This window comes from Podarcis gaigeae, assembly GCF_964106915.1.
Source record: "Podarcis gaigeae genome assembly, chromosome: 3".
Lineage (NCBI taxonomy): Eukaryota > Metazoa > Chordata > Lepidosauria > Squamata > Lacertidae > Podarcis > Podarcis gaigeae.
In genome coordinates this window covers 85,844,572-85,860,055 of record NC_139680.1, presented here as the reverse complement: position 1 = coordinate 85,860,055, position 15,484 = coordinate 85,844,572, and the positions used below count along the sequence as shown (strand labels likewise).

Genomic DNA, 15,484 nt, shown 5'->3' with positions numbered 1-15,484 from the left:
GCTGAGAACAGCGGTTGCAGTCTTTCTTTCTTTTTATCCCACAAGCAAGCGTATCTCATTGTGTGGTGACACACTGAGGGCTGCCTTTGTCATGAATGCGGGATCTTTTCCCCCTTGAGGCATGGCAGCTCTTACATTACTGGGATCCCACCCCATTTAAAGAAGTATAGGCTCAGCCACGTGTTTGGCATTATGTTACTGTGTGAGGCTCAGTATTACTTGAAGCATTGCTGCTGTGTATGGTTATGGTGCCATATTTGGTTCTGTTGCAATGTTTGCTTTAATGGATTGCTCTTGTAAGCATTTTATTGGTTGTGTTTTGGGACTTGACTGACATTTTGCAAACCACCTGCTTTGTGAACTGAACAAAAAATAATAATAATACTGGTGTGAGGAAGAATTTCACCCTGATTGGGAAGAGTAAAATACTAACCACAGCACTAACTCTTTGGTAATGCTACCACCACCCTTCCACTAAGCTAGTGAGATGCAGGGACTCACCATTTCCTTCAGTTGTTTAATTTGGAAAATAAGGAAACAGCCAGCAGACCCACTTCAGTCACGTTGGGCGTAAAAGTCCATCCATCCCCTCTTTCTTCCCAATGTGCCCACTCAGTAGCTTGAGGGCAAGTAGTTAGACATAAGGGGCAGGTACAAATGAGCGGTCACAAATGCATGCCAAATCCCAAAAGCCATCTTATAGATACTTTTATTAAGAATAATAATTTAGAGACTCTGCCAAGAAGGTTTCTGAATGACAGGTTGTTCCAGATAACCAACCAGTAGGTCTGAAAGAAAGGCACAATTAACGCATATTAGGACTAGAAACTGGGCAGCCAATGTGTTACGTGATGAGGAGATTGCCTAGGTACTCATTGATAGACAAGATCCTGTACAAAGAAGGCTCCAGCTATGGAAACATCTGTCAGCATATATGTGCAGTTATTGGAATTTAAATATGTGACAAGACTTTTTAATCTTGGACACTCGATGTTTGCAGAACAGACTGTTGGGGTTTGGTACTTGATCTCAGGCACAAAGGCTGACCCTGATCCCAAAGTACCATATGACTATTTTAAGTTATGAGAGGTACTACAAATAAGACCCTACAATTAGTTGTTCACATTTTAAAAAAATCTCCTTTTTAGTGGGTTGGAAGCACAACTTGCCTGTGTTTCTTGTGAAACATGAAAATGTCAATCTAATGTTAAGGCATGTATGTATGTATGGTCCTATAATTTTGTTTTCTGTTTTATCCCCTTTCAGGTGTGAATCCAAATATGACCTACCATTCACTCTACAGATACTTTGTGGAGCTGTGGATCTACTTAGGCCTAGCATGGCTTTCGCTCTTTGTTAACTGGAAGGTCAGCATGTTTGTTGAGGTCCACAAAGCAATCAAGAAACGAAGGAAAAAAAGGAAGGAGTCCTTTGAGACCCACCCTCCTACAAAAAAAGCTCTTCAGATGTCTAACCCAAAAGATGTGAACATTTTCAGCTTCCTTTCCAAGAAGCAAGAGACTTACAATGATCTCATCAAGCAGATTGGAAAGAAGGGTCTGAAAACAAGCAATGACAAAATCCTAAATGGAGAGCCAGTGAAGCCAGCCTTGCAACATTCTAGCCAAGATGTCAAAGTGATGTACACAAGGAGCAAGTTATTTGATTATGATGAGGTTTCTCTGGGACTCCAAAACTTTCATGTTATGAGGCATCTAACTGATAGACGTATTGGGGATAGCCCAATTGAGGGCAGTGGGTTTGTAAATCAACTGGATCGGATCAGTGAGGAAGAAGGAGAAGCATGGGACTCCAGGGACTATCGACCCCTGATCTTTGAAAATGCCAATATAACTTTTGTAAATGAAGATGAGGATGAAGAGGATATTTCAGATGATGAAGAAACTTCAAAGTCGTCTATGGATGACAATCTTGCAGAGGAACCAGAGTCTCCAAAAAAACTGGTGACATTTTCATCCTCTGATGAATCTACGTTTACCAATAATGATTTAGAGATATCTGTGCCTTATGAGCAGCTAATGAATGAATACAACATAGTGAATACTGCAAAAGCTGCAACGTGAACAACAGCTTTTTCTTTTTTGTTACTGGCTTCCTGAAGATCAATTAACACAGATTTGAACAGATGAACATGCATGAGGAGGAAAAAGAGGAAGGTATACCATGTTTGGCATTTTCTACTGCCACCACCTCCTTGCATTAGCATACTGAAAGCATTCAACAGCTGGATGTTATCTCTAGTTGTTTGTTACTCAGTTTGATTACTCACTGTGAAGTGACAATTCTAAAAACTTGAGGGTTCCTTTTCCCTTTGGGGAGTTGGTCGTGCTTGAAGTTAGGAAGAAAAGCCTAGAGTTATTGGGCCTATTCAGTATTTGATGAAGAATGACGTTCTGATTTTGAAATCAGACTGGTTTGGATTGATTGATTGATTGTATGTATGACATGGCTGGTTACTGCACTAACTCTTGATTTCTGAAAAATTGAATTCAGATCACATCTAGGCTCAGAGTGGAAAATGTTGATTGTTTCATGCAAGCTCAAAATCGCACAATGAAGCTCTCTTTCCATTCTCCTTCAAAGGGATGCTTTGAACCAGAAGGGCTGAGTATCTAAAGGTCAGAGTTGAGATACATTGGCAGTCCTGACTAGGGAACTTGAACAATAACTGTTCAAGTTATGCCAGTTCTGAGTCGTGAGCTGACGGTCCATGAACAAAAGCACTAACTTAGAGGCACAGAACCAATTTTATGGAGACATTATATCTTCTATTGTACAAGAAACTATCTGCAGTTAAACCTGGTTATAATGAAAAGTACATATGACTAATATTTAAAATTTAGTAACAGATTGGTGCGAGGAGATTGCGGATGACAGATTTAAAATGAAGAAAAGCACAGTGGCAAACAGTTTTGCATCAGAAGTGCCCTTCCATTGTCCATAGTCTACAGAAAATACTTGAATTTCATGTGCTCGTGTCTCCTAAGTGAAGTTGGGTGACACTGCCCTTTTGAATGACTGGTTTTTAGATATATAAAAAATGCAAAACACAGCCTGAATACCTTGATGTTTGTCTGAACAGCTGAAGAGCTGCTTTGTTATATTCATTGTCTCTCTGATTCTAAAACATTCCATTTTTATCCACTCCATTTGATACTTTAGAGTAGATGCATATTTGTTATGGGCACACAATGTTGTTGGTTTTTCATATATTTCTACTGTATTTCAACTGCTTTCTAAGTAAAATGAAAATGTTAACTAGCATTTGGGGAGAGTATGAGAAGACTTATAAAAGCAGCTGAAGCAGGATATCATGGCAAAGAGCTTTATCTGATAATTGGCTTTGCATGGCAGAGAAATAATTAACTCAGTGGTTGGTATTCCTTTTTAAATTACATTATAAATCTTTGGAGCAGGGTTACAATGGTGAACAATCTAAGCAAGTGTTCTGGCCTAAGTGTTCTAGATCACAGTCCTAGAGATGTTTGAGGATCAGGTTGTGAGTCACTCCAGTGTAGATTTTAATTGTACTTCCTCCTGTTTTGATCTGAAATGGAAGAATTAGTGGATGATGAAAATCTTGGAGGGAGGATTTTTGAATCTGACATGGTAAGAAGGGCCAAGTGGAATTTTTGCAGTGCTGATCTTGAATGATTAGATATACTCAAACTTCTCTTTTTGACTACTGTTTGGCTTCTGAAGAGTGGGGAAGAGGTGTGTAGTATTCCCTTTCTTAGAAAATGTCTGCAGAAGGACAGCTCAAAGGCATTAGCTGCAAAAGATGGTCTGTTCATTTCTGTTTGGAAATGCGTACTGTATATACAAGGAAGGTTGCAAGAGGAGAAAAGAAATTAAGAAGGAACTCAAAACTTCTATTTTCTCACACTTTTCCAGACAGGAAATTGTTCAATTGGATTTGCCAGTGTTATCTTATGCATTATGTAATGTATAGCTGAAATAAGGCCAGGAGGCTAGTGATGTTTCTCTTAGAGGCTTTGTGGCTACTTTTTAATAGTTAGACTGACCCTTTGCAGGCATGACTTATTTTTACCTCTGTAAAACAACATTTGGCATCAAACAGTTTCACAACTCAAAAAATGTCATCCTGCTGTTTTTATCAGTGACAGTGTTCCTCATATTAATAGCAGTTAATACACTAAGTACTGAACTGTGTCCCATTTTTGTTACAGAAGTGCAAATCATTTTTATGAAAATAACTTCATAATGTTGACATTGCAATCTGTTGTGTCTTCCATGAATGAATGACTTAAAGGTTTCTCTCTGTACTAAAAGAGGTACAGAACGGTGCACACTTCTTTTAGTGTCAAGATCAGTATAGGAACAGCCAAGAAACAACATATAATTCCCTTGAAACATTACGTCTTGGTGTGACTGTTGTGTTGTTTAGTGCATAGGCAGGCAGAAACAAAATGATAGGAACTTGAAGCTGAGGTCTCCATCTTAAGGCTCACCTGTACATCTACAAGTGAGCTTGTGTGTCCTGATGAAAACATAGGTTAGGTACTGCTCTGCATTTTAGGAACTTTACCCACTTCCAAGGAAACCTTATCCTTGTTTTAAGTGAAGACAAATTTGATAGATACAAAGACTTCAGTGTTCTGCCTAGTGCCTGGTTAAAATCAAAGTGGACATGTGAGAAACAGCTGGATCATCTGGTAGAATATTACCTCTCAACAAATCCACCATGTGCCTTGCAGAGGAGGTTTTTTGGTCATAAAGTGGCCAGCCCAAAAGGCTATATGCATAACTTACTGGATCATGGTTTTTAGCTGCTGAAAGCTATTCATTTTCCCTTCACTGTTCTATGATTCTACCGGTTAGTTGTTGGTTTCTTTCTTTACCTAGCATTCATTAAACAATGGAGTCACCTTAGACCTACCAGAGGACTGGTTTGCCTTAGCACTCTCCTGGTCTGAAGTACTGTCTTCCATGTTTAGTGGAGCTTCAGTCTTTTCAATCTAAGTCCCTTTGAAGTGCCTTTGCCTAGCTTGAATTCTCAGCCAAGTATTGAGAAGGATTTCCATAATGTGAAAACAAGCGAAAGTGTTAGGTTTGGAAACTTCTTCTCCTCCTCCGGCCTGAGAGTGGGGAATCTCCACTTTATGTTCATGTTATAGGTGTTTATGGAAGGGTTTTTTTATTTAAAAAAAAGAAAGCTGCTAACCTTCAAATGCACCAGAGCATCAATCTTATGCATGTGTTTCAGTAGGGAAAGGGAGGAGTCTCCTTCCCACTTATCTCTACCAAGCTGTGGATCATGAAACCTTGGTACTGCTGCTTTACCTTTCGTCCCACCGCTACTGTTGTCACTGGGCTCAGAACAACCCAGAATGCTGGCAATAGCTGCTAAGCTTCATAGTGTTATTGAGAGGAAATACAGTTCCATAAATTGGACCAAACAACCCACCAACTCTCCTTCTTTTTCCTTAACAGTCTATAGCAGTGGTTTTCAACCAGTGTGCCTTGAATGGTGGTCAGGGGTGCCGTGGGCAACACTAGCCTCTGTTCCTCTTTCTTTTCCTCCCTTCCTCTGATGCCCTCTCGCATCTCTGCATCCCAGAGACTTACACAGCTGTTTATTGCAGCAGCTCTGGCTATAAGATCTGTGAGCGAATGGTGCCTCTGGGAAGCACCTCTCTTTGGGGTGGGCAGCTCAGACACCAGGGACTGCAGCAGTAGCTGCCCGGATGACTCCCAAGGAGAGGGGGAAAGAGAGGAGGCTGAGGGAACACCCCACAAGGGAGGGTGTCCAAAAAAGGGTGAGAGGCTGCCAGCTTTACACACAAGGGGTGACACTACTGGACTCCTGAGTCCCACAGGGGTGCCACAGAAAGAATGTAGTTGGTCAAGGACCTTTTGTGGGCCACAAAAGGTTGAAAACCTCTGGTGTATAGGATATTCTCATGACCAGAATTAGCCAAACATTGGGGTCATTCCTGGGACTGAGATTGGGTATTCAACTATCTTATAGTAGGGTGGCAACTGGGTGAAAATTTGCTCTGAAAAAATACAGGAGAAGCTTTACAACCCACCTGCCAGATTGATGTTTGATTGATATGCATTTCCACTGCAAAACTGACCCATAGATAGTGTAAATGAGTATATCACTCTAGCTTTTCTTTTAAAGGGAGCCACTAAATGAAGCTCTGAAACACTTGCTTACACAACTGTTATGAATTTAATACAGTGGTATGAAACTTTTAAGCAACATTTTTATTGGTTCTTCATAATTTGAATACATAGTTGACTCCATTGCTGGCAATGGGTGTTTCAAAACATATAAACTAAAGTTTTCTGCCCTGAGCATGATCTGATACTCCCCTTATTTTATTGATATGGTACAAGTGAAAATGTACTAGTATCTTCTCTGGAAAAAGTATTATGTATCCCTGCTGATTTTAAAAGTTTCCTAGAGCCTTTAGTTTTCATGCTTTCTATGCTGCACTGAATTTTAAAATGAGGGTCTCCATTTTCATATGCTTCTGGAAGTGTGCACAGACCTAATGATCTCATCTCTCACTCCATCCCATGAATAGACACAATTCCTGTTTCAGTCTGTACTTTTGTTTGCTGATTTGTGTCACTGGAATCACTGTATGTACATATTAGACTTTGTAAAATGTAATTTATTTTAACTCTTTTTCAATAAAAAGTGATTATTATTTTTAAAAAAGAAGTTTTTCTTCCTCACACTTAATGGACATTGGCAAAAGGAAATGACATACTAGACTGAATTCAAGAAAGTTGTAGTGGGAAAACATACTGTGTGGTACTCAACTGAGTTTTACTCAAGAGAGTAGGCCTGCTGAAATTAACATGATTAATACAGTGGATCTGCTCAGAGTAGATATTAGTTAACGCCACTCAATAAAATAGAAGGCACATTATATTTATTTTAAAGTCATTCCCAAGACGCTACTTTTTCCTAAAACATCAGGAGATACACTTTCAACTTAACTTTAAAAGGAGCCACTTTAAGCTTCAGAAACCAAGTGTGATACATTCAAGAAGCCTTGAAAATAAGCTAGGATCCATGTTGTTCCTAAAAATAGGACAATTGTGGTTTTTGTTGGTCATAAACATAGTTTAAGCATTTTAAAAAATAAATAGGTGGAGTGTGTTCCTTTAAAACTCATTCACCATCACTTGAGATGATAAAGTCATTGGAGACCTGTAGTGTTAGCAGCTAACAGTTGCATAAGCTGCTTGGTTTTATTGTAGAGAGATGGGATACCACCTTTTAATGGCTTTTTTCCCCAGGTAGAAAGAAAGCTTTGCTTTACACCTCTCCAGTGGAGGTAAAGGTAAAGACAAATGATCAGAGAGTTGCATTAAAGGAAACCACATGTTTTTATGTCATGTCACTAACCCATTCTGATCTTGACTAACCAACTAGCCTGCGAGGTTGGTGCAACCTTAATCAAGGAAATGCTGCAGTTTTTTTGCCTCTTTGCGATTATATACTGGGATGACTGCTCTGAACAAGCAAAAGCAACCTACACTGGGATCAGAAGAGCCTGCATGCCTTACTCCTGATAGCCGGTTTATGGCCTCATGCCCCACTGATTACATCTCTTTGTACTGCTCAGTCAGTTTCTGGGTGTGTAAGGAAACACTGCTTTCTAGTGATAATTAAAAGGAAGCCATTACCCTTGTATCGGCTGAGTATTGTTTTGTGTTGATTGTGGCAAGGATGCACTGCTGAGCCTGATGATAGACAAGGCTTCTGAAGAGACAGTGCAGTGTAGTCGTCAAAGAGTAAGGCTAGGACTAAAGGCAGCTGGGTTCAAATGCCCACTTAGCCACAGGATGGCCTTAGATTAGTAACAGGGGTCAGCAAACTTTTTCAGCAGTCCACTGTCCCTCAGTCCACTGGCCAGTCCACTGTCCCTCAGACCTTGTGGGGGGCCAGACTATTTTTTTTGGGGGGGGAGGAATGAACGAATTCTTATGCCCCCCAAATAACCCAGAGGTGCATTTTAAATAAAAGCACACATTCTACTCATGTAAAAACACGATGATTCCTGGACCGTCCGCAGGCCGGATTTAGAAGGCGATTGAGCCAGATCTGTTTGCCTGCCCATGGATTATTTACTATGTACCCAATGCCTAAGGAACATGAAAGCTAAACAGGAAATTGCCACTCAGAAATCAAGTGACTATTTAAATTGATGGGTAAAGCTGCAGATAGCAGGGCCCATGGTTGGGGATGGTGGGGACTAAAGTCAAACAAATATCTGTAGGACCATAGGTTCTCCAACCTGGTATATACAAGCCAAGGGAGCGGATGGCTCTGTGACCTAAACCACTGAGCCTCTTGGGCTTGCAGATCGGAAGGTCAGCGATTTGAATACCCATGACAGGGTGAGCTCCCGTTGCTCTGACCCAGCTTCTGCCAACCTAGCAGTTCAAAAGCACACCAGTGCAAGTAAATAAATAGGTACCACTGTGGCGGGAAGGTAAATGGCATTTCCATGCACTGAAGCGGTTTAGTCATGCTGGCCGCATGATCTGGAAAGCTGTCTGTGAACAAATGCCAGCTCCTTCAGCCTAAAAAGTGAGATGAGTACAGCACCCCATAGTCGCCTTTGACTGGACCATACAGGGATCCTTTACCTTTTACCTTTATATACAAGCCATATTGACCAGTGTTTCTCACAGGAAGCTGACAGCTTATTATCTGAGAGGGGGCGGGAATTGGCATCCTAAACTATGCGTAAAATGGCACACCCACTGCTGATCTTCATTAAGCATGTTCAACATAACAAGGTGATAAAAAATGGCATTTATTTTCCCATTCCAGCAACTTGCTGCTATAGTGAGGATGTTGCATGAATCATGAGGAGCTATGAGAAGGCAAAGACAGATGATGGTACACAGTCATGTTCCCAAGTGTCTCCTACATAGGTGACCATACAACACCGCTCCTCAATTGCTGTCTGCATGTTTTGCTTCCTATAATTATACTGTCATTGGGCCCACAATGAGATATTATATCACAGAATAAAGAGAACTTCATTTGTTGGAACAAGAGAACACACAGATGTCATGGGAATACGGCCCAAAATAAGTAGCCCTGTGGTTTTACACCAGACTTTACCAGCAAAATGTAGAGCGACTTGCTGGTTGGATTGCCACCATTATGTGGAGAATCTCCAGGTCAATGTAACAGCCAACCAACAGCAAAACTAACAGCCAACAAGAAAGTCCAGTTGAGGTGCAAAAGATGCACCACAGATGCGCTGAAATAAATGTTTCACCTGCAAGAAATATGACATCCCCATGGAGGGCTCACTATTCCTATTGTGCTTCACAGGTGGGGAATAGTGGGTATGGCATATTTCTTGCAGGTGTAACATTTACTTCAAATATTTCACCAAGAGATGGGGAACCCGCAGGTCTCTAGATGTTGTTGGACTCCCAGCTCCTACCGGCGTCAAACAGAATGGCCAATGTTCAGGGATCTTGGTAGTCATAATCCAACAACATCTAGAGGGTCCTAATAAAAATTAATTAGACAGAACTTCTAGAGGGCCATGGGCTCCTCATCCCTGTGTTACAGAATAGTTTTGAGATTCTTGGTTCTTGCAATCCAAGCAGGTCTGTCTCAACTGGTAGATCTATAAACGACTACAGAGCTTGGCCTTGTACCAGTGTGAGGAAACCAATGTCACAATCACAGTAATAAGGAGAGTTCTCTTGAGAAGCCTACAGCTACCCAAACCAATCTTTTGTTGGCAAGATACTTGCCTGGAACTGATGTATTAGGAAACCATGGTCTCACTTGTTGGTTACAATCACCATTGTTGAAGTCCTATAGCATGCTAATTTGAATTGTGAAGGGGTGTGATGGATAAACCTGACGTAGCCTCATTGCTTGAGCAGATTCTAACATTCCCTGCTCTGTTTTAAAGTCTAATTAAATAATAAGTTAGCAACTATAAACATATCAGGGTTATACTTGTATCTGTAGCTGTTTTTTTTTTTGCTGTTTCACATTACTCATGATGTGCACCCTACACATAGTTTATCCTTAGACCTCTTCACCAAAACATTTCTGGCCATGGGCTTCAGTATAAAGGTAAAGGTAAAGGGACCCCTGACCATTAGGTCCAGGCACAAATAACTCTGGGGTTGCGGCGCTCATTTTGCTTTACAGGCCGAAGGAGCCGGCGTTTGTCCGCAGACAGCTTCCGTGTCATGCGGCCAGCATGACTAAGTCGCTTCTGGCAAACCAGAGCAGTGCACGGAAATCATAGCTGTCAAGTGTCCCTTATTTGAAGGGACAGTCCCTTATTACAGCGCCATGTCCCGCTGCTATCCCTTATTGATGGATGTCCCTTAAATGTCCCTTAAATGATGTCCCTTAAATTTCAAAGGAAGCAGCTCCTCTCCCTCCCTCCTTGCCGGCCAGGGAGAAGGGAGGCTCCAACTGTGTTGCTTGGCTGTGTTGCTCACCCAATAAGAAGTCTAAGAACGACTGGGGGGTGGAGCTTGCATGCCTTGTGTGTGGCTAGTTAATGCAAGCTGAGGGGGGGTTTGAATGCTGGATGCCATTTGTTGCACGTGCTGCTGCAAACTTTGCAGTGCAAAGCCAGGCCGGGGAGCCATCTTAAGTTGAGGCTGCATAGGCCTTGTGGTGCATGTGATTCAGATTCTATTCAGTTGAACCTCTGGTTACAAAGTTGGTTGGGCAGTGTTCTTGAAGCTACCCAGCATGAGTTTGACCAGACTGCAGGAGGACAGGAAGACTGGAGTGCCTGGAACAGGTGAGGCTGCAGGTCCCTTATTTTGGCTGCTGGTCCCTTATTTTCAAATCTGTAAGTTGACAGCTATGACGGAAATGCTGTTTACCTTCCCACCAGAGTGGTACCTATTTATCTACTTGCACTTTGATGTGCTTTCGAACTGCTAGGTTGGCAGGAGCAGGGACCGAGCAACGGGAGCTCACCCCATCGCGGGGATTCAAACCGCTAACCTTCTGATCAGCAAGCCCTAGGCTCTGTGGTTTAGACCACAGCATAGTATAGTGTAGTGCTAAATCTTCAGACTTGCCATAGTTCTAAGAGTCCATTAGTTAGAGCTCAGCAGCTCATAGGCCTGCAAGATATGCTACCTTAGCCAGAAAAAAACTGCAAACACCTTTCCATAGTCTTGATAAAATTGATGCATTCACAATGTGCAATGGTGCTCACAACTATGCTGTATAAATGAAAGAATTCTGATTGGCTGGTTGGGAGGTGTGACTATTATGTCCTACCTCCTGAAAGGTGTTTTCCAAATGAAGGAAGTGATAGGCTCCAAAAGCGCTAACACCTTTCAGATAAATGAGTAAACAAAAATCAGGCAGTAGAATGCCATCTCAAGTATATCAGTTGTGCTAGCACATATGTGCCCTGATTAAAATTATATATAAATTAGCTGATAAGCACAATGGATATTATCTTGTGACCTGAATGGTGTGTGGAGAACCATGTTTCACAAATAGTTGCACATAAATAAAAAAATTAAAAAATCCCATATTCTTGAAAATACATTAGCCAAAATCCAGCACAGTTAAGTGTGCATAAGACACTAAAAGTGTTATTTCAGTCCATATTTATTTCAGAAATAAATAAGTCTGAAGCAGCAAGGGAAGATTTTAAAAGGGTCGCCTCAAATCTGCAAGAGCACCAGCTGCATAGACAAAGAAGTATCTTTTGATTCCCAGCATGTTTCAACAAAAAAACTCACTTGTAAAGGAAGGCAGTTAGAGCTACTCGCCCATTCAAGAGTAATCCATCTGCCTTATATTTCCAGACTGCAATCAACTCAAGGCAATGCAACTGCTCAGACCACAGAACCATTTGCTATCTTAAGTGAGACAGTGGCTTAAGACTGGCTTGTGTTTGTGTCTGAAACATGTTGAGAATTAAAAGATGTGTGGGTGGGTGGGTGATTTGTTTAGACAGCTGACACTCTTGCAGTTTGAGGCAAGGCATGCTTTGTTCTTGTTGTTGTTTAGTCATTTAGTCGTGTCCAGCTCTTCGTGACCCCATGGACCAGAGTACAGCAGGCACTCCTGTCTTCCATTGCCTCCCGCAGTATGGTCAAACCCATGTTAGCAGCTTCAAGAACACTGTCCAACCATCTCATCCTTTGTCGTCCCCTTCTCCTTGTGCTCCCAATTTTTCCCAACATCAGGGTCTTTTCCAGGGTCTTCTCATGAGGTGGCCAAAGTATTGGAGCCTCAGCTTCAGGATCTCTCCTTCCAATGAGCACTCAGTGCTGATTTCCTTAAGAATGGATAGGTTTGATCTTCTTGCAGTCCATGGGACTCTTAAGAGTCTTCTCCAGCACCATAATTCAAAAGCTTAAGTCCATTTATTTCAGTGAGTTGAACCGTGTCTAAGTCTGTACTGGATTATGGCCACATGTGTATTTCCACAGGACTGTAGTTCAGTGGCGGAAAACATGATATGAGAGAGAGAGAGAGAGAGAGAGAGAGAGAGAGGATTTAGTAATCTATAATTATATCTTAATAACTGGTGTGTGTGTTCTCCAAATCGTTCATAAACCTGAACATCTCTGCATTAAAACGTGAGAACCCCAATCCCTTCACAAGATGGTCCTTATTAAAACAGGTAAATTTGGTCCTTATTACAATGGGATGGAACAGTGGAAGGGATAAATTGCTCAACACAAGGGCTCCCCCACACACAGCCAAGTATAGTAAAGGCAATAGCACATGCAGTTGTGTATATGCTCCCAGAAGAATACAACAAAGGAGTTTCACCTCCTCCTGCAACACAATAATAGGATTACCATTGGCAGTACGCCATGAATCATCATGAGAAGGAGACATTTTGGAATTTACATACAATGTCTGTGGAATTCAGTTATCATCATATCCCATTAAATCAGATGGTGTACAAACGTTTGTTCATCTCAGTTCTGTTAACTATGACTGCTAACTGCCCCCAACAGGAGTTGGCCTCAGTGATATGTCACTAACAATCAGTGCTATTTTTCTAGAAAAAGAGGTGCTGGAACTCAGCATGAATACCTCCCTCGTTCTCTTAGAAAAGCAATGGTACCCACTTGAGAGGTGCCGGAACTGAGTTCTGGCTGGGGAAAAATGCCCTGCTAAGAATGTTACAACTATCGGGCTGCTTATACACCATACATTTAAAGCACAATGGATGCACATGACTTCCCCAAAAGGATCCTGAGAACCGCAGTTTACTTCTCACAGGGTTACAATGCCCAGCACCCTTAATAAACTACAATTTCCAGGATTCTGGGGTGCGGGGACTCATACGCTTTAAATGTATGGTTCTTATGTATGGTGTGCATGCAGGCTCAGAAAAGGGCACTCAGTTTAAAATAGTAAGCAATCATATGAACGAAAGCACATTTCTCAACGTTTCCGGGAAACATTGAGAAATGTGTAGGTGTTGACAAAAATCACTGTCTGAACAAAATGCCTGAAAAGAGACAAGGACTGATAAAATGGTGCTCAGAAGAAACGTGGTTGGTGTGGTTTAAGAGATTTCATCAGCTTGCAAGCTCAAAGTGAAATGAATGTGTAGTGTTAGCATGGAGTGGAGGAAGATTTTTTTTAAAAAAGGCGTTTTGCTGAAAACAAAAGATCTACCTATTACCTCAGAGAAGTCAGTTAAAGTTCCCAGTGAAATCACACAGCAGGAGAATGTTGGCATTCATGTTCTTACATCACCTTCCTCATTTCATGTTACATAAGGCGTCTTTGAGGCACTAGCATCTCAAAACTAGCAGCATGACATCACACCTCCTTTCCCCAGCATCCTTAACAGGGAAGAAGGTTGCAAATGCCTTTCATTTTTACAAAATGATTTAAACCCGGGACTTCCTGCTGCTGCTGCTGAACTGCAGACTTGCAGAAATACAAGTAGGCATCGCAGTTGGGTTAGTATGAAAGGGGGTGCATCATTTTAAAATGTGTTCTTTTTATTAAAAAATGATTGCATACTGCTGTTCATTTTAACAAAAATCAAACTGATTTAGAACAACAATGCATATTCACAAACCATTTTTGACTTACCAAACATTTGGTCTTTTCCCTATATCTTGGAAAGGAACCTTTTAAGGGGACATTTTGGAACTCACTTGGAGGGACATATTTTAAAGCCTATATTTCCACACTTTGCTGCCTATTCTCTGATTTTAAATCTCTGCTGGGGTTCCCACACCAAAGTGTACTTCCTCCAAACTTGGATCTTGGCATCCAAGAATGTTCCTTTTATACCTTACCCCCCCCCCCCTTGAACCAACAATCTGGGGCTGTCACATTTAGAGGGAAGACTTTTAATTAGCTATTTCAACCCTAGCTTTGGTTTCTAAAATAACAAATATTTAAAATAAACAATCTCTGTCAGCCTCAGAGGCTTTTTCTCCTGTCTTTTGGCCAAAACCAGAGGTTGAGCAGGAAGGCATAGATTTGCAAGTGAAGAGTGAGATGAAGATTTTAATCCATTTCCCCTGTCCTGTTCCAAAATTTTGAAAGACAGCAAAAACCATCCCCTACATATTTTTAAAGAATTGTTATCTGTAAACTAGGACTGGTGGTGCTATATTGGGGAATAAATTCCACTGAACTCAGTAGGGCTATGGATTGTTCTGTAAATTTCTTTTCTATTTAAAAACCTAAAAGCCATGACAGTCAAAGAGTATGTGTTATAATGAGTCAGGATCAGAGGAAATTATAGCTATCTGAGAACTGGTTACATCCCTTTGCACGTGCACACTAATCTTACTTCATTGCCTATAGCTTCAGGCTGTGTGCACACCATATCTTTAAAGTACATTTCAAGCCCCCCATCTCACAAATCCCTGAAAGTGAAGTTTGTTGAGGGTGATGGGAAATGTAGCTCTGTGAGGGGTAAACTATATGCTCACGTTTCTTGTGGGGTATGTGCAGAGCAATTTTTCTAGAAAAACAGGTGCTGGAACTCAGTAATGAACACTTTCCCCTTTCGTGTTCATTTTCTTTGTGCCAGGAAGTGGGTTTAAAAAAAACAAACGACGACAACCCTTTGCAACACTTCAGTCACAGCAGGAAGTGACAGTTTGGGGAAATGTCACACAGTTCTGGTACAGAGCCCTAGCAGCCCATAGAAGTACTGGACCTCTTTTTTCTTGTGTTTTGTTGAGCATTGTGTAGCTAATGTGTGGCCTGGAGTCACAATTCAAACATCCTACATCACAACCAATCTGCACCAGGCATTTAAAGCTTTCCTCAAAGGTTCCTGGGAACTAGAGCTCTGTGGTGGAACAGTTCCCAGGGTTTGGGGGGGGGGAGGTGTACTTTAGACGTGCTTTAAATGCATGGTCTGGGTGTGACCAAAGTGTCACAGACTGGAGGCTGCCATTTTAGGCATATAGGAAGCAGCCTTATACTGAGACAGACTCTGTCTGGGGTTCT

The 15,484-nt window shown here is 41.4% G+C and overlaps 1 protein-coding gene across 2 annotated transcripts in view; it reads left to right on the top strand.

The window, feature by feature from the left end:
• The window catches only part of KCNK5 (potassium two pore domain channel subfamily K member 5), a 45,736-nt gene extending 39,021 nt beyond the window's left edge, over nucleotides 1–6,715 (top strand). For both annotated transcript variants that reach the window (XM_083732567.1, XM_083732568.1), the window contains one exon: nucleotides 1,267–6,715. In XM_083732567.1, the coding sequence (XP_083588693.1) occupies nucleotides 1,267–2,084 (818 nt within the window). In that variant the 3' untranslated portion in view covers nucleotides 2,085–6,715. The remainder of the gene's footprint in view (nucleotides 1–1,266) is intronic.
• The last annotated feature ends 8,769 nt before the right edge of the window (nucleotides 6,716–15,484 follow it).